Consider the following 18945-nt stretch of genomic DNA (forward strand, 5'->3'; position numbering starts at 1 on the left):
TCAACTTGCTGCAGATGGTGTCACTGTGCATCGGTCAACTATACAACGCACTTTGCACAAGGAGAAGCTGTATGGGAGAGTGATGCGAAAGAAGCCGTTTCTGCAAGCACGCCACAAACAGAGTTGGCTGAGGTATGCAAATGCACATTTGGAGAAGCCAATTTCTTTTTGGAAGAAGGTCCTGTGGACTGATGAAACCAAGATTGAATTGTTTGGTCATACAAAAAGGCGTTATGCATGGCGGCAAAAAAACACAGCATTCCAAGAAAAACACTTGCTACACACAGTAAAATTTGGTGGAGGTTCCAACATGCTTTGGGGCTGTGTGGCCAATGCCGGCACCGGGAATCTTCTTAAAGTTGAGGGACACATGGATTCCACTCAGTATCAGCAGATTCTTGACAATAATGTTCAAGAATCAGTGATAAAGTTGAAGTTACGCAGGGGATGGATCTTTCAGCAAGACAATGATCCAAAACAACGCTCCAAATCTACTCAGGCATTCATGCAGAGGAACAATTACAATGTTCTGGAATGGCCATCCCAGTCCCCAGGCCTGAATATCATTGAACATCTGTGGGATCATTTGAAGAGGGATGTCCATGCTCGGCGACCATCAAACTTAACTGAACTGGAATTGTTTTATAAAGAGGAATGGTCAAAAATACCTTCATCCAGGATCCAGGAACTCATTAAAAGCTACAGGAAGCGACTAGAGGCTGTTATTTTTGCAAAAGGAGGATCTACTAAATATTAATGTCACTTTTCTGGTGAGGTGCCCATACTTATGCACCTGTCAAATTTTGTTTGAATGCAGATTGCACATTTTCTGTTAGTACAATAAACCTCATTTCAAGGCAGAAACGTTACGGTGTCCAACAGTTATTAAATATATCAAACTGAAATAGCTGTTGCCAAAACACCAATTTTTATAAAACATTAAGCTTAAGATTAAAAGGGGTGCCCAAACTTTTTCATATAACTGTATTTGTCTACCCTTTTATATGCATTACTTCAACTTTGATATACAGTAAGGTTTTTAATATAGACAGTGTAGGACCGTCCCAATTTAGGGTCACCTTGTCGCTGGTGGGACGGCTTGTATACTTTTTTTGATCAAAAATAGTTCACCAAGTACCCTATATTTCATATGCAACTTTGCTCTACATTTATATATAATGATGGTAGGGTATGAGATATTTTTTGTCTTTTGTAGGTTTTGCTTCTTTTTGCTAGTGTGAACTTGCTCCTATTTCTTGCATGTGTACCATCTTGGACCTCAGTTCACATTGCTTGGTTTTTTATTCATGTACTGATGGTGGTTCTGATGCTGCATTCATGTACTGATGGTGGTTCTGGCGCTGCATACATGTACTGACGGTGGTTCTGGCCCCGCATACATGTGCTGACAGTGGTTCTGATCTAGAACCCGTAGCTATCCATATTGTGCTTCATGGCTATGTTAAAATTTTAAAAATCTTCAAAACTTAAGAGATTTTAGATTATGAGAAGGGTTTGGAGCGTTTCTAGTACAAAACTCTTTTTAAGTTGGTGTGTATTCATACTGTGGTTTTTTTTGGAGCATATGTTACACGCACGCCGCTAGGTTCAGATAGCGACGATCAGGTTACATGAATTCTTTGGAATCCCGGGGGAACCGTTACCCAGGGCGACCATAGACTATGTGCTTCTCTCAGGGACACAGGGGTATTGACCCTCAGGCACAGACACGTAGGTTGTTTCACTTGCTGACCAGACACACTTGACAAGAGTCCTCATAAACGGTAGAACAGTAGCATTTAATAAGAAGCCGCACAGCCAGTGCAAGTTAAGTCTTATGAGCAACAGGCTCCAGTGACAAACAGTACAGTTTCCTTAGCAGCACAGCAGTTCATAGTCTTCCCAGTAGTACAGGACAGCACAGATCTAATGCAAAGGCACTTTTAGGAACACAGCATTCTTTACAGCACAGTGAGCTGGAGGAGGGGGGAGGGTTTGCTGAGGGAGATGATCCCTGTGACACCATTTCTTCCAGTCCTTATCTTTCTGCCTGAAAATACTCTGCACTGCTAGGTTCAGGAACTCTACCTGACATGTGCTTAGCTTCACTCCTGACTTGAATCCTTTTCACTTGCAGGGGCGCTTTTGTGAGATACAGAACACACACACCACCTTTCTCTTAGGCTCCAGCCAGACAGTAAACAACTTCCTCACAACCCCTCTGGGCTAAAACACCCCCCTTCTCCTGTGACTGTGTTAACCCATCTAGTTGTTGGATGCTTCTGGAGCACAACACTTCCTGTCTCATGTGCTTGTGTTACTTCTGCATGTCTCTCACAGACTCTCCAAATCTTCCTTGAATACGGAAAACTTTGTTCTGGTGATGTATTGATGTACTGACGGTGGTTTTAGTGATGTATTCATGTAAAGTACCCCTTTAAATTTTTATGCGGCCTTTGGGATTGGTTCAGTATGGCAATGTGGCCCTTGGACCAAAACATGTTGTGCACCTCTGTGCTAGATTGTGCCTTGTGTACTTTTAAGAGAAAGTTTCCTTGCTGCTCATTGTAACCTCCTAGGTTTTGGGCACCATGTGGCCCAAAATTGTGTGCATTTAGTGTCTGATGGCCTCATGATTTTGCAGCTTATATTGGAGCATTACTTTAAAAATTGTGCATCTATTTGCCACGTGGATGGGTTTCTGGTTGCGTGTGGCTGTCCAAGCATGGAAGAGGAGCACAAAAAATACTGTATTTTATACATGTGAATATTCCATATTGTGCCATTGAGTAAATCTGTCAAGAATAATCGGTTGGGTACTTTTAATTATGCATATATATAAAGCTCCCTTTAGCAGGGTGTCTTCATTTAAATGGGTATTCCAGTGAGTTATTCCATAAATGCCTGACGTGTGGGTCCTACTTCTGAGATTTCTTTTTTCGTGTGTTTACAACATATCATGTGCTCTAAATATTTCAAGAATATTGAACCTGCTAATGTTGGAAAGTTAATATTGAAAAAATGTATCATCCAAAGATCTGAGCCTTGGCTAGTAATTAATGGGAATCTGTCAGCAGGTTTCGCTGTGTAATCCGACAGCAGCATGATGTAGGGGCAGAGACCCTAATTCCAGCAATGTATCACTTTGTAAATGATCAGTTTTCATTGCTGCAGATCTAGCAGAGCTCGGAATGCTGAGCTGTGTATAACCCCGCCCACACCACTGATTGGCTGCTGTGTATTGACAGCTGCCAATCAGTTGTGTGGGCGGGGTAATACACAGCAGTTGACTAGGAGACACATGACGCCTAGTCCTGTAGCGATAATCTCCTGCTGATAAAACTCATTTTTTATTGAAACAAACACAGCCCAGCAAGTGATGCATCGCTTAAATCAGGGTCTCTGCGTCTACATCATTCTGCTATGAGATTGATTAGCAAAAAACTTGCTGACAGATTCCCTTTTTAAAGTCATAAGGTAATGCAAAATGTCAATCAATGTGATTTTTTTTTTATATTTGTATCATGTAGATAGTTAGATGTGGTGCTGCTTCTGACTTAAAACATATAAGTAGGGCAATCTGGGCTTCGGGGGGGCCCATGGCCAGACTGCCCTCATTATAACGTGTGGCGCCAATGCAGCACACATATCCCGGTCGGCGGGCTGGGCCGGAGAGCCCCCGGGCCACTCCCCCTGCAGCTGCGCTGCAGGGCCCTGCTTCTTCTTCAGTTGGGCCAGCACTGCACCTGTAACCTTACTTATGTGCTGCCCAGCCTCACCACGGCTAGCAGACACGGACGGCCCTGTGCGCAGCAGTGTCTGCTAACGTGACGTCACGCAGTGCGCCCAGTACTGCTACGTCCCACCGGAGAGGAGCTGGACGACGGGAGCCGAGCATGGGGGTGGTGAGTGCTGTGTGTGTGTGTGTGTGTGTGTGTGTGTGTGTGTGTGTGTGTGTGTGTGTGTGTGTGTGTGTGTCTGTGTATGCAAATATCATTGTGTTATATATGTGTGATATGTCTGTTTATATGTATTTTTGTGTTTCAAATATGTTTTTGCCTGTATGTGTCTTTGTATAGGTCTGTATATGTTTGTGTGTGTGTGTACATTTCTGCAATCCGTATATGTGCGTGTCGCCGTGCGGCCTCGTGCTGTATCTGGGGACTCACCCTATATACAGTGTATGTCCGCATACTTAATTGTGCTCAATATTAAGTTGTATATTATTATTTTTTTACATTAAGGCTATGTGCCCATGTAGCAGATTTGATGCAGAGCATTTTTGCCTCTCTCTGGCAGAAAAAAACGCATGCAGGTTTACATGCGTTTTTTCTGCCAGAGAGAAGCGTTTTTTCAAGCAGTTTTCCAAGTGACTTTGAGCATCACTTGGAAAGTGCTTGACAAGTTGGTCACACAATATAAATCCCTGCAACCGGCATGGATTTATAATGTGAACAACTGATGCTTTAAATGCAGCATCTATAGTAAAAAAAAAAAAAATTAAAATGTTAAAAATAAAAAAAATAAAGACCTGTATACTCACCTCTCCGGTCTCCTCCACTCTGCTCCCGGACGGCGTCCCGCGATGTACGGTCAGGACCTGCGGTGACGTCATTTAGTCAGCTGATGGTCGCGTGACCATCAGGTGACTAAATGACGTCACCGCAGGTCCTGACAGTACATCGCGGGACGCCAAGGAGAGAGGACGTGGCCGGGAGCAGACCCGGGGGCCGCCAGAGAGGTGAGTATACAGGTTTTTTTTTATTTTTAACTTTATTTCTTTTTTTCACCGTGTGGTAGCCGGGATGAAGAGGAGTTGTAGTCTCCTCTTCATCCCGGGTACCACACGCATCGCGATTACGCTGCAAATTCGCGGCCATTGAATTTAATTGAAACACCGCAAATCCACATATACCTGCGGGTTTGCTGCGTTTCAATGGCTGCGAATTTGCAGCATAATCGCGGTAGAAATGGTCATGCTGCGTTTTGCAACGCAATGCGAATTCGGAACGCAAATTAGCTCATCATGTGCACAGCACATCCAAATTCACATTGCTTTGCATGGCAGACTGTTTTACAAGCGTTTTCGCAGCCACAAAAACGCTACGTGGGCACATAGCCTAATTGTATTAATATGAGCAGAATTAATTTGAGCCTATTGGTTCGGCTTCCACAAAAAAACAACTTAATTAATCTAACCAATGCAGTATCGTCTTGAATAGAAATGTGTGCATTTATTACACAACCAAGGGTTTTTCTGTATGTAATGTGCGGCTGCTTCCACTGTAGTCTTTTCAATACTCTGGGCCGTGGAAGTACCCAAACCAAATGGACGTATTTAATCAAACAAATACTTAAGATTGGTTTCCTTTTTTAGGTAAGACAACAAGCAGCTGGATTCTACTCAATCGGGGCGGCCAGAAGCTGCTTTTTTCTGTCTTTAAAAGTTAATTCTTAATATAAATAGGGAATACGTTAAAAGGAACGTTCACCTTTATTACTTGAGGATCACTGGAAATGCTAAGTTATCTTACTTAGGTTTGGAATTGCTGCAGATTTCAGCCTGCTACATTATTATTATTATTATTATTATTAATTTATATAGCACCATTGATTCTATGGTGCTGTACATAAGGAGGGGTTACATACCAAATACAGATATCACTTACAGTAAACAATGATAGAACGGTACGGAGGGAAGAGGACCCTGCCCTTGTGGGCTTACATTCTACAGGAATCGGGCGGAGACAGTAGGTTGAGGGGTTGCAGTAGCTCCGGTGTTGTTGGATACTCTGTGAAATTAGCAAAAGAAATTGAGATGTTGTGAGTTTTAAAATACTCATCACTGGTCAATTTCTGTGCAAACAAACTTATGAAAACCTACATCTGCATGCCTACTATTATATTCTGCTGGAGATTTTAGCTAGTCAAATCCGCTGGGTATCAGTGTTTTGCTTGGTCCTTTTGCGCATTGCAGTAAAGTTGTCCAGACCAGCTGCTTTCGGCAGAGCCCACCAACCATCTAATCTAGGTACATACTTGTGAATAATTCAGAGAGTGGTCTTAATAATGGTTTTATTTTGTCCCAGTGCATTAGTTTTGTTTCCCGTGCATATTTTTTTTTTTCTTAAATGCATTTGTTGATGAATATTTTCATGGAATAAAAATCAAAACATTTCATTATTCGCCATGGTTTCATTTTGGCTCGTCTGGGTGACATGTATGTTAATGACCATTATATTTACAGAACTGATTTCATCCACGAATAATGTGCACTTTTGGGCCTTCTGCATTTTTTTAAAAAGACTAATTGGTTGTTGTGAAAAGTGAGAATTTGATATGTTTTTATAACTATTATGCATTTACGGTAAAAACTACAATTGTCCACCATGCTACTACACAATTAGTAGCGGAGATCAAAGTGATAGTAATATTAAATAAATAATTTGCTGTTATAGGTTTCTTTAAAAACAAAAAGACAAAATATACATATACAGCAAGCCGTTCCAAAAAAACAGCTCAAAATGCTAACGTCTGAAATCAGTCTCTACTTTATACAGCACACATCGGACGCAGTTTTGTTTCAAGATGATGGTGGTGGTTCTAATTTTCGGGACAAGGCTGTTAAGATCTGGCTGAATTTTTGGTATCTTTCAGCCTGGTTGACTTGGGCTCCTTTGCTTCCCCATAAAAGTCTCATTTGAAATTCTGTCTTGAACACTTCGCTCATCTCTTCATCTGGCTTAAATCCTAAAATGGAAAAGAACAGTTAATAATTGAAGAACAAAAATAATTTGTAAACTAAAATTGCACACAGGTTCGTTCTAGCAAAAAGTCAGTTATCCATCGTAATGATCATATTCTAGTTTTAAGTGTACAGTGCTGGCCAAAAGTATTGGCACCCCTGCAATTCTGTCAGATAATCAGTTTCTTTCTGAAAATGATTGCAATCACAAATTCTTTGGTATTATTATCTTTATTTAATTTGTCTTCAATGAAAAAAAACCACAAAAAGAATTGTCCTAAAGCCAAATTGGATATAATTCCACACCAAACCTAAAAAAGGGGGTGAACAAAAGTATTGGCACCCTTTGAAAAATCATGTGATGCTTCTCTAATTCGTGTAATTAACAGCACCTGTAACTTACCTGTGGCACCTAACAGGTGTTGGCAATAACTAAATCACACTTGCAGCCAGTTAACATGGATTAAAGTTGACTCAACCTCTGTCCTGTGTCCTTGTGTGTACCACATTGAGCATGGAGAAAAGAAAGAAGACCAAATAACTGTCTGAGGACTTGAGAAACCAAATAGTGAGGAAGCATGAGCAATCTCAAGGCTACAAGTCCATCTCCAAAGACCTGATTGTTCCTGTGTCTTCCGTGCGCAGTGTCATCAAGAAGTTTAAAGCCCATGGCACTGTGGCTAACCTCCCTAGATGTGGACGGAAAAGAAAAATAGACGAGAGATTTCAACGCAAGATTGTGCGGATGGTGGATAAAGAACCTCGACTAACATTCAAACAAGTTCAAGCTGCCCTGCAGTCCGAGGGTACAACAGTGTCAACCCGTACTATCCGTCGACGTCTGAATGAAAAGGGACTGTATGGTAGGATACACAGGAAGACCCCACTTCTTACCCCGAGACATAAAAAAGCCAGGCTGGAGTTTGCCAAAACTTACCTGAGAAAGCCTAAAACGTTTTGGAAGAATGTTCTCTGGTCAGATGAGACAAAAGTAGAGCTTTTGGGGAAAAAGCATCAACATAGAGTGTATAGGAAAAAAAAAAGAGGCATTCAAAGAAAAGAACACGGTCCCTACAGTCAAACATGGCGGAGGTTCCCTGATGTTTTGGGGTTGCTTTGCTGCCTCTGGCACTGGACTGCTTGACCCGTGTGCATGGCATTATGAAGTCTGAAGACTACCAACAAATTTTGCAGCATAATGTAGGGCCCAGTGTGAGAAAGCTGGGTCTCCCTCAGAGGTCATGGGTCTTCCAGCAGGACAATGACCCAAAACACACTTCCAAAAGCACTATAAAATGGTTTTAGAGAATGCACTGGAGACTTCTAAGGTGGCCAGCAATGAGTCCAGACCTGAATCCCATAGAACACCTGTGGAGAGATCTCAAAATGGCAGTTTGGAGAAGGCACCCTTCAAATATCAGGGACCTGGAGCAGTTTGCCAAAGAAGAATGGTCTACAATTCCAGCAGAGCATTGTAAGAAACTCATTGATGGTTACCGGAAGCGGTTGTTCGCAGTTATTTTGGCTAAAGGTTGTGCAACCAAGTATTAGGCTGAGGGTGCCAATACTTTTGTCCAGCCCTTTTTTGGAGTTGTGTGAAATGATCAATGATTTGATTTTTGCTTCATTCTCTTTTGTGTTTTTTCCTTGCAAGCAAATTAAATGAAGATAATTCCAAAGAATTTGTGATTGCAATCATTTTCAGGAAGAAACTGAGTATTATCTGACAGAATTGCAGGGGTGCCAATACTTTTGGCCAGCACTGTATATGCACATAAATTTTTACAAAATTATGTTTTCTAGTGGAAACTGCTTCAGGAAACACTTTTTAAGGAGTTTTTGGTTTCTTGAAGCTGTTCCTCTTTTTTTTTTTTGCAGCCTTCTGATTGGCCAGTGCCTAGCATGGAGTGGATTCAAGCTGCAGCCACTTCAAAGGCATGACATGTCTTTTGCATTTTGAAAATTCACCAGGTGAAAAAAAATGTAAAAAAGTAGAAAAAAAATTAAGACTCAACATTGGAACAGCAAAATGGTTTCCAATACAAATGACTAAGAAGAATCTTGCCAGAGTTTGGAATGTGCACATATCATTAGCTTTTCAGCGGAAAAGGGAAGAAGTGTTCCTATTGTGAAAACTGGGCACATTTAGGCTAGATTTAAATGGAAAAAATATTGAGCTTCATCCATAAATTCATTTTCAATAGGATGTGGCTTTTGGATACACTATACATTGATAAAATATTAGTTTTATGGTTTCTAGTTATTTCTTTTTTACACAGCAGTAGAGAAACCAGATCCTAACCCTTCCAGGTCACAGTATTGTGCAATAGGTAGAGATGACCCGTGGAAGTTCGGGTCCTCGTACACAACCTGAAATTTATTCCAAAGGGTACTTTAGACCTGGAAAATCTCTCTTGCCCTCGGACACCAAACATTGCAACGGACTTTCTGGAGAAGTCAGTGTTCGGCGTTTAGCTCTGGACACTAACTCTCCGGTATGAACCCCGACCTTTGAAGTTCATCTCTAGTCATAGGCACTCAGTCTACTGCCCATAGCACTGAATAATTCTCCTGTAGAACGATAGCTGCTAGGGAAGCATGCAGAATTGGAAACTTTGGCACGTAAAATAAAGTTGCGTGTTTGTTTTTTTTGCTCAAATATATAAACTTCCTGTATTAATAGCTGGGATATAATAACCAGCACTCATATAAATGTAAGCTCAAGTCTTTGATGATAAACAGTCCTTACCTTCCAAGAGCCGCTGTGCATTGCTTTGATACAAAGCTGCATTCTGGGCAATTATCCGCGCCGATTCCAGATGACCAAACATTATTTCACATCCTCGGTCGTGGTTCTCCCACCAGTCCATTCCTTCAAATATGGCAGATTGGCGCTCCAGCAACAGTATTATAGGCAGCACAAGCGGGATTGTCAAATTATCCTGTGGGCCAAGTGCCGTACCTATAATAGAGATCCATTATTTGCAAAGTTGTCTGCATTTGGGACAGAACCCATATACTTCTTTTATACTTGGTGAAGGAAGTTGATGAACTTTACATGCTTTGGATATTATAGAAGTAGTGCTTTGTTCTGAGTAAAGAGCTTGTTCATATTCAGGCCAGGTATAACTTAAACATGAACATGAACATTGACCTTCCACATATTAGCCCTGGAGTGGGGCAGTATTAGAAGGCATGAGCTCTGGTGGAATCTGACTGTTTGTAGGCATATATGCGGTCAATAATCCCAGAGCGGGCAGGGATTGGACTAAAAGCATTAATAGTTTTGGGTCCGAAATGCGTCAGTCACCATACAGATGTGCACTATTTTTAATGACCAGGGTGGACGATTCATGTATTTAGTAGGCTGCGCTGCTGGAATAAAGTTCTCTTGGGAGATTTGAAGGTTTTTATTGCCACAACGCATTTCAAGGCCATACTGTTATCTATCAAGTGGGAAAAAAACAAACACTTTTTTAATGTATTTAGAACTAGCCTGACTATTTTTATCTAATGCACAACAGTAGAAGACTTCTTCCATGTTTAGCTTGTGATCTTGGGAGTCAGACCCCTAGTGATGGTTCTCACAAGAACAGGTGGTCCGTGATACAAGCTCCTTTTAATAAGATGCCCAAGCTCCCTTCATAGGAGAACACGCATCAGAGGGTCTATAAGTTCTATACGTGGAGTGTTCTTTTAAGCTTTCTACAAAAAAAAATTTTTACTTGGCCAAAAATAAAACTTTTTTTTTTTTTTTTGTTTACATCCCACCAGCACTGTTTTGGTGACTTTTCTTTCCCATGAAACACTTTAAAATGTACTTATTTCTTCTGTTTTCGGAAAAAAAACAGCTCCCATAGTTATAACGTTGGGGGGTTTTTTTTGCCCCCTTTCAGCCAATGCAAAATGCTCTGTACATAGTGTGTTCCATTTTTCAATGTAGATTTTAAAGTAATATCAAGCCTCATAAAAACAAAACTGTTTGTACAGTCACCCTTAAATCGGGTTTTAGGAGTAGAAGAAAAACACGGTGCTTTCTTTCAGTCGCTCCTGGTATTGCAGCTCCGCTCCCTTGAAATGAATGGGTCCAGGCTGCAATAGCAGACACAACCTGTTTTTAGAATGAGGCAGCCATGTTTTTCTACTGTGGCACAGTGTCTCCCCCTGCAGGTCTACTACAGTAATGCATACATGACTTACCTGCTCCTTCATACAAAGCTTTGCTAAAGGGCTTCAACTGCTTTTCATAAGTGATCGCTGTCTGTGTGTATTGATGCCTCAGAATTGTCCACGTATGTTCCAGTCTTGCAATCTGATCCAAAGAAACCAAATATCAGGTCAGTGATATTCTACATTTTACAGCAAAGCAACCACACCCAAGACCTAATCTTCTTTACATGCCTTTCATCCGACAATTGCTTGAAATTTAACACCGAGTTAGAAAATATCACTAAAAATCAGAGTCTAAAACAGTTTTAAAATGTAACTTTAGTGCGACATCGTCATGTACCAACAGAAATGAACAAAAAATATACATTTGCTGGTGGAGTCATGTTTGTTTTTTGAGCCGGGTCCTAAGATTTTACCTGCTTTGTTCTAGCACATAAAAATGTATACAAATACACAAACCAAAGATGAATGTGACACTTCAATCTATCACATTTATTAGGTGTCACCTGAGGCATGTCCAGTGCTTTCATGATAGAAGTGAATGCAAAGTAGTCTCCTAAATCCTTCAGTTCTACCGCAAGTTGGATGATCTTGTTCAGCGTTGCAACTCTTTCTTCTAAATTACCCGTACATCCCAAAATATCCACTGCGATCCCTATTGCCATAGTTGTGTGCCTGTAATAACAATGTATTTAATAGATCATAATAGAGCTCGCAGAGTAAATCGGTTACATCGTCATTTCTCAGCTCTCCTGTTCAAAGTAATTTATCAAGTATCACAAATGTGGCCACATATTTTCCAATGATTTTGTTTTTTTCATGGATCTTAGTCTTCATACTATATGAAAGTAGAAAAAAAAAGAGTCGAAGGGAGTCTGTCAGGGCAAAATGACTGTTCAAACCAAGCACAGGGGGCTCAGTGAATCCTTGGCATGCCTGAACAGTTCAGTAGCACTAACTTGTTCTCCACCTCTCGCCCCCTTTTCTTCCTCAATTGAGAGCTCTGGCTTTACAGGAGTCAGAGGGAGACCATCGGAAAACAAATAGGTAGGAAAGTACTGAAAAGCTCTGCCATACCAAGGGTGCACAGCGCTTCTGTGCTTGGTTTGAAAGGTTATTTTGTACTGAAACAAGTTCTGGTGCAGGCAGAATACAGACTTTGGAGATGGCAGTAGCAGCCACACTACTACAAAAGTGCACAATGAGGGAGTCACACTGGGCTAATGACAGACCAGAAGAAGACTATCATGTGAGATGGTGAATATCTATTATGATTCATAAGACTAAAGTTACATAACTGTAGAGTATTGACCTGAAGGTTATGTTCACATAGAGTTTTCTGAAGAGTTCAAAACGAAGAGTTTTTCAATTCTTCAGAAAAGGTGTTTTTTTCTTTTACTGATGTGGTTTTGAAAGGTTTTTTTTAAAAAACACAGTTTTTTTGTAGAATTCTTTTGGAGTGGAAAAATAAAAATGTGACGGCCCTCTTGGAGCTTTTGCTTAATTTCCACTCCAAAAAAGATGTTTCCTGGAATGTTTTCCCTTTTAAAAAAGACGGATTACTTTGTGGAACCTTAAGGACTCGTCCGTCTACCAATGGAGTCCGTCAGGCGTAGATGATGATAGGCCTTGTATCCATCATACGCTTGTGGCTTTTGTTATAAACGGAAGCAACAATGCATCCATGAAAAGAGCTGAAAGAATGGCTGCCACTGCATGACCCCACCTGGCAGAACAACAGACATTGTCTCTGCCTTTTCCCTTAGAGGAGGAACAGGTGCTCCTATCAGACTAAGTAAGTATCTTTATAGCACTAGAAGAGGATGTTTACCTTTCGATTAGATCCAGGCGCAGTTGGTGGCCATGCGGTAGAGTAATCATCTCCAGTCCACAGCCCACTCCCATCATCTTTTCCATCTCTGACGAGACATCAAGTATCCTAGTAACCTGAAAGGTGCAAAGGTTCATACGTCTATTCAGGAAGCCAATTTTTTCTAATTTTAGAAAATACATTGAAGGTTCTCATGGACACAAATGCACGTAGCAGCCACTACAATATTACAGCTGAACCTCAGCCTTATTTCTAAACCAGCACAAGTATTGAGAGCAGAAGAAGATGGTTAAAATACGATTGCTTGAATTTACAGGCCCGAACTGCGTTGCCCAGAAACTCTGATGACCAATTTATTACCCAACCAGGGAAGGACGTGGATATTTTTACATTTGATGTGAATTTACACGATCCATATTAACTGCACATACTGTCCCCAGATTCTCCAAGCAGACAGGAAAGAGGATCCGTCAGTGATCCTGGCATGGCGGTTTTAGTAAATGCTTGTATTTAGAGGCATAACTGAATTTTTGCATTGGGTCATTGTTGAGGTTTGTGGCCCCAGCCATCACAAGTCTTTAATAGTATTGGTCTTCTCGTATGGTTCAAAGAAACCGGTCCTGGAACCAAAAAAGAAGTGAGAGTGCAACACCTGCCCCCACCATTGTTATGCCTCTACTGAATAAAATAATTTCCGGAGCATCTTTTTATTTAGAATTTGGCCTTGTACCTTTCATCTGTTTTTTTCCTCCTAAAAAATTTAGAATAAAGTGATACCTGGGTGTTACCATTCCACTTGTCTGAGTGCAAAAGATCACACCTCAATTGATAACACGGAGCTGTCAATTTAATAATTTCTATGAGGGATAGCAGAGAAGTGGCACAATGTAGAGTTCTAAGAAAAGATGCTCCAGAATTGTAATGTCATGTGGATTACAATTATTTATTAACAGACATTTCAAAAGGGATAACCAGTCCTCTTCAAAGCCCATCTTTGGAAAACTTCATTAATGACTTGTCCAACTAAATTAATTGGATTATAGAAACCCAGAAAGGGTCACTTAAACCAAAAATTGTTTTAAACATTCTCCACAATTGCCAATATAAAGAAGATAGACTTAAAAGGACTTGTCATTTGGTCAAAGGTGGTCAGTTTTTGCTCTTATTATATTCCCACTGCTCCTCAGAGCATTCAACTTTATTTTTTAAAATCTACCATATGGTTCTGCAGATATGAGCGTTTTTATTTATTGCTATGGTCTTTATAAGGGGGTGTTGTTCACAGGATCCTCTGGGGCGGATCTTCAGGCTGTTCTGCATTATTAGTCTGTGAGCAAAACCCCTTTGGTATAGACCATAAAAAGTAGCGGATTTAAAAAAAAAAATAAGAAAGCAGAATATCTAGGGGAGCAGCGGGAATACAATAAGAGCAAAGACTGGACATTTAACCCAGTGACACTTCTTTTTTAAGAACAAGTTTGGAACAATTTAATTTTGTGACCTGAATTGACCACATTAAATAAAAAAGGTCTTTACTACTTTCCCACTTATACATACTGCACCATTGTTTTATTTGTGCCTTTCCCATAATCAGAAGTCACTTTTACCTTACAGTCCATGCAGAGGATGTGCTTGGCAATAGTCCTTGGGTCATTGTTTGTGAAAAGTTCCTTGGCCCGTTTCAGTAGGGCTGTTTCTAAGGGTTTATTTTCAGAGGGGAGTAAAATAGATTCAAAGTCATTTGGATTAAAAGAGGATACGTTCTCATACACCGGCCTAACAAACTCTATCTCGTCCCCCGTATCAGTATGTTCGGGTTGTGAGCACTGAGATATACTGTCCTCCAATGTGGGGAAGTTCAGTTCTGAGTTACTAAGAGAGAAAGTCTCCTCCTCATCCGTTTTCTGGCTTTCCAGAAAGCTGCTGTGTGACGAATGTGTCTTTGTCCACCCAACGTCCTCTATAGGAGTAGGGTGCAGATCACAATAGTTGGCTTCGGAGTTCTGCCAGATTGTAGGGGACTGTGGCTGCTTGACATACAATGACTTGCTGGGCTTTGGAGGGGGTCTAGGACAGAGCTGACTGTCTGATCCCCTCAATGCCTCTGCAGAGTGAGCCTCAGAGCTGAACCTCCGGATTTCTGTTGGGCTTAACGTAGGTTCACTTCCAGTCCTGAAGACATGTGCTCTTGGTGTTAACCTGCCATCCATTCCTGGTGACAAGTATGGCTGTCTGCTGCCTACAAAAAAGATGTCCATGTTAATATGATGTATCTGTGAATAATGGCAAACATTTATCAGTGACTTGCCCTATACCGTCTGGACCATTCCCATAACATACAAGGCTGGGCACATGAATCCCATGTTCACCTGCCAACTTATAGGTTGATATCAGACTAGTGACAGACATGAAACAACGATCTGCAAGGCAACAATGTTCCAATATTTGAGTGGAGTGTTTGTAAATGCATTCTAAAGTAATGGCTGCTCTAAAAAGATGTAATGGACACAGGAGAGCAAAGTACCTTGACACTTACTTAGCGGTAGGTAACTTTCCGATTGGTGAGAGTTCAGTGGCCGCCTCTTTTCCCGCATGTTGTCTAAACACGATGGATGGCTGCCGCTCTTCTCTTTATTTCTGGAAGGGCCAATATACATTACAATTACACCAGAGTATATAATATCTTTAAATGGTCGATATTGACTTTTACAAGTGATAACTTTCTATAGATGACACTACAATTCAAGCCATCTTCCACTCTGAAGAGGCTATTTGCATGTTTAAAACTTCCATAAGAGCATTGCATGGCCTATAAGTCTCCATACACCAACTTTGTGTTCTCCACAAGAATAAACCTCTGCATCTACCCTATGGGGTTTTTGCCTTCCACTGGATCAACATGTTAGACTATAGGTTGAACTCGAAAGACTTAAGTCTACATTCAGCCTTAAAAACTATGAAACTTTAGAAAAAAAGTTGTTTTTTTTTTAAAAAAAATTCTGTATGGGGCTAGGAGTAACCATTTCTAGAATATAGTTACTATATATCTAATGTGCAGATCGTAAGCCTGCTTCTAGCTGGACTGAGCTTTATTCACAGTACTTGGAAAAAAATGAAGGGTATATAAAAGTGTTTGTGTTCCACTATGGCCACTAGGTGGCAATGCATTTTTTCAAGCAGAATGAAACTAGCAGTAAAAATGCTATAGAGGGCCATCTGAAAAAAAAAAGTATTCCTCGTTCAGCGAATTTCTGATATTCTTTCTACAAGTACAAAAAGTAAACGATGAATGACAGCAAGCAGAGATATTTAGTTTGGCAATCTGATACAGAAGGAGTGAACTAGTTATATCCCTTTAATTTCCTAAAGAGGACCTGTGCGCTCTCCTGTCTTGTTTATTTTCTTGCATTCTTCTTGAAACAACAATGCTGGAGATTTTTCATTTTAGGACTCGGCCTGATGTTGTTCCTCCTAAAAATTAATGAATAAAGTGACAACTGGGTGTGTCCCTACATACTGACATTCCCAAAGCAGAGCTGATAGTGCCAGACTGTGTGAAGACACACTGCTTTGACAAGGGTAATGATGAGTCTCACTCTTCAATTTAATTTTTTTATGAATATTCATAAAGGAATTGCCTGGCCTATAAGTCTCCATACACCGACTTGGTGCTGTCCACAAGGAGAATCTTCTTCATCTTCCTGATGGGGATCAACATGTTAAGTCTTTCGAGTTCAACCTATAGCCTAAGTCTACCTTCAACCTTAAAAATGAGGAAACTTTATCTTTTAGACCCCTATCAGAAGCCGCTCACCCAGCCAAATCAGTTCTGCTTTGCACTGATGAGGGGCAAACACCCCGAAACATGTGGCTGCAAATGGAATTTCTGGTTTGGCTTCTTATCCTAAGTCATCTGGCAAGGCTCATTGGAGGGTCAATATTGACTTTTAGGATTGCTACCCCCTCAATAGGTAGCACTAGAGTTTCTGTCCTCTTCCTCTCTGAAGAGGCTATATGCATACATCAAATAATGTATAGTAATAATGGAGGAACATCACAAAGCATAGGTCTACAATGATGCTCCAGAATTCTTATTTTATGAGAAATACTAAAAAAAAAGACAAAATTAGGGGAGGAATGTGTTCCACTGTAAGATATTTAAAGAATAAGCATTTTAGTAAAGGATAGGTAATACATAAAAAAAAATCCTATTTTGTATAATCTGCACAAGTTTGATCACAAACCTTAGCAGATTTCCCCGGATCAGGCTTTGCTCCGGTGTTAGTCCGTGACCATGACCTATATTGAGACTGAGTCTTTTAGGAGTGTCTGCTTTTTCTTCCAGTGCTCCCATTTCCAAACGTCTAACTGGGGAGACGCCATACTTTTCCTCGATACACCTTAACGGTACTGTCCTGTTGATAGGCTGGAAAACAATGGCTCCACTCTGCTGAGACACCGGCTTGCGATTCCCCACGTAGTATCTGACTAGTGCAGGGACGTTGTCAAAGCTCTCGTGTTCAAACTGGTACTGAATCCGACTGTAAGCTTCGTTGAGCCGGATAAGGACTTTATTTATCTTGAAATGTTGGGAGAGGTTTTTCCACTGACAGGTGAGCACGAAATTTCCAGGGCTGGACAACGAATCCCTGATCAGAAAGTCTCCATCTCTCCTCACCAGGCTCTCGGATATCTGCAGAGGAAGGACATGGAGTGAATCCATTCTGGACGAGGCTCATTAGGAGTGTAAACAATCCAAATAATGTAGAAAAAACATATCACCCTGTATAATAATACATGATAATCTGTATCAATAGGGGAAGGCTGAATAGGACAGAAAAAGGAAAAACAATAACCACAACTCCCGCAGAATGCTATAAAAACTTCCAAAACTTTTAGTAGTGAAAAAGAGAAATCTAGTGTGATCGTGCTCAAATAGTCACAACGGTAAACTCATGTAATATATGCATCTATTCCAGTTTCATGATTAATGCAAAAATTCATACACCAATTAATTTATATATTCACGATTAGATGGTCACATTATACATAAATAGTCATCCCAACTGATCCAAATAAATCGGTGCTAAAATGCAATTTACAAGGAATAAGTACTCAAAAAGCAACACCCTATATTATTTACTAGAGGTCTGTCCAACACAATTATATGCAGAAAGTATGTATCCAGGCACTGTCTACATGGCATATTGATGATGTAAGGACAATTTATAGAGCGCATCCAGCAAGCCATAATTTAGTTGGAGCACAATTGAGCAAAAAAGATATGTGATGCCCAGACCCGGTGTCAGTCCAATCCTCCGTGCCGGCCAGATCAGGGCAGTCTTCATTTCTTTGTCCGACTCAGCATCCTGGGCCCCACTTGTGCTTACTAGACCATGTGCCGTCATGATGCCAGCTGGCACAGAAGACCAGACTGGATGTCGGACCAGGGCAGCGTAAATTTTTTTGCGCAGCTCTAAGTTGGAGTCATACAGTCCATTTAGGCCGGATTTCCTACTAGGTTTCTAAACCAGTCTGTCCTATAACCAACGCTGGTATTGATCCTTTAAGAAAAACAATGAGTTCTTTCTACTCCTCCATTACATGGAGAGATTCACCGATTCCACAGTCTTCCATTTATTTGTAATAATACCGGCATGGTGACGTCAATACGCCGTTGATGTGACTCCATCAGAGCATAGCCTGAATAGGACGTTTCCTATCGTGTTGGTGCGGAGATGGGCACAATTTATGAACAGACTTGGCATTTCTTCTGCAATGATTGGAGACTGTATCAGAGTTTCTTATAATGCTATAGGTCCCAGGGGACACTGTCCCCTGTGATTACTTTTATGATCTGCAGACCTGGTTCAGTGCCGCTGACCCGTGACTGCGCCTGGTCACTGCATTTGGGATTGATCCATCACTTTTTTATTAATGTTGTCAGCACTTGTGACACGGGAATATCATCGATGTAATGGAAGCATTTTCCTACTCTCTCTTCTGACCTCTTGTCTGGCAGCGAGCACAGAGGTCACCGCACTGGCAGCTGCATCTGATAGATCACAAGTCCCCAGTGATGGGGGAGGGAATAATATTTGCTTGTTTCACTTCCACCCGCCGCATTGTACTTGCACAATACAGAGAGATTATAGGAAAATCAATGCACTCCCTGCTTTTATGTTAGTGCACATCTACC

The 18945-nt window shown here is 40.9% G+C and overlaps 1 protein-coding gene across 2 annotated transcripts in view; it reads right to left on the minus strand.

Annotated features, from left to right (window-relative positions):
- Positions 1–5475: 5475 nt before the first annotated feature.
- BCAR3 (BCAR3 adaptor protein, NSP family member) overlaps positions 5476–18945 on the minus strand; it is a 112799-nt gene continuing 99329 nt past the window's right edge. For both annotated transcript variants that reach the window (XM_073643218.1, XM_073643219.1), the window contains 8 exons: positions 16991–17439; positions 15283–15383; positions 14354–14985; positions 12747–12862; positions 11422–11590; positions 10946–11057; positions 9495–9707; positions 5476–6750 (listed from right to left, as the gene is read on the minus strand). In XM_073643218.1, the coding sequence (XP_073499319.1) occupies positions 6584–6750; positions 9495–9707; positions 10946–11057; positions 11422–11590; positions 12747–12862; positions 14354–14985; positions 15283–15383; positions 16991–17439 (1959 nt within the window). In that variant the 3' untranslated portion in view covers positions 5476–6583. The remainder of the gene's footprint in view (positions 6751–9494; positions 9708–10945; positions 11058–11421; positions 11591–12746; positions 12863–14353; positions 14986–15282; positions 15384–16990; positions 17440–18945) is intronic.

This window comes from Phyllobates terribilis, unplaced genomic scaffold (assembly GCF_046119375.1).
Source record: "Phyllobates terribilis strain yellow unplaced genomic scaffold, ASM4611937v1 Scaffold_8__6_contigs__length_399053987, whole genome shotgun sequence".
In the NCBI taxonomy this organism is placed as follows: domain Eukaryota; kingdom Metazoa; phylum Chordata; class Amphibia; order Anura; family Dendrobatidae; genus Phyllobates; species Phyllobates terribilis.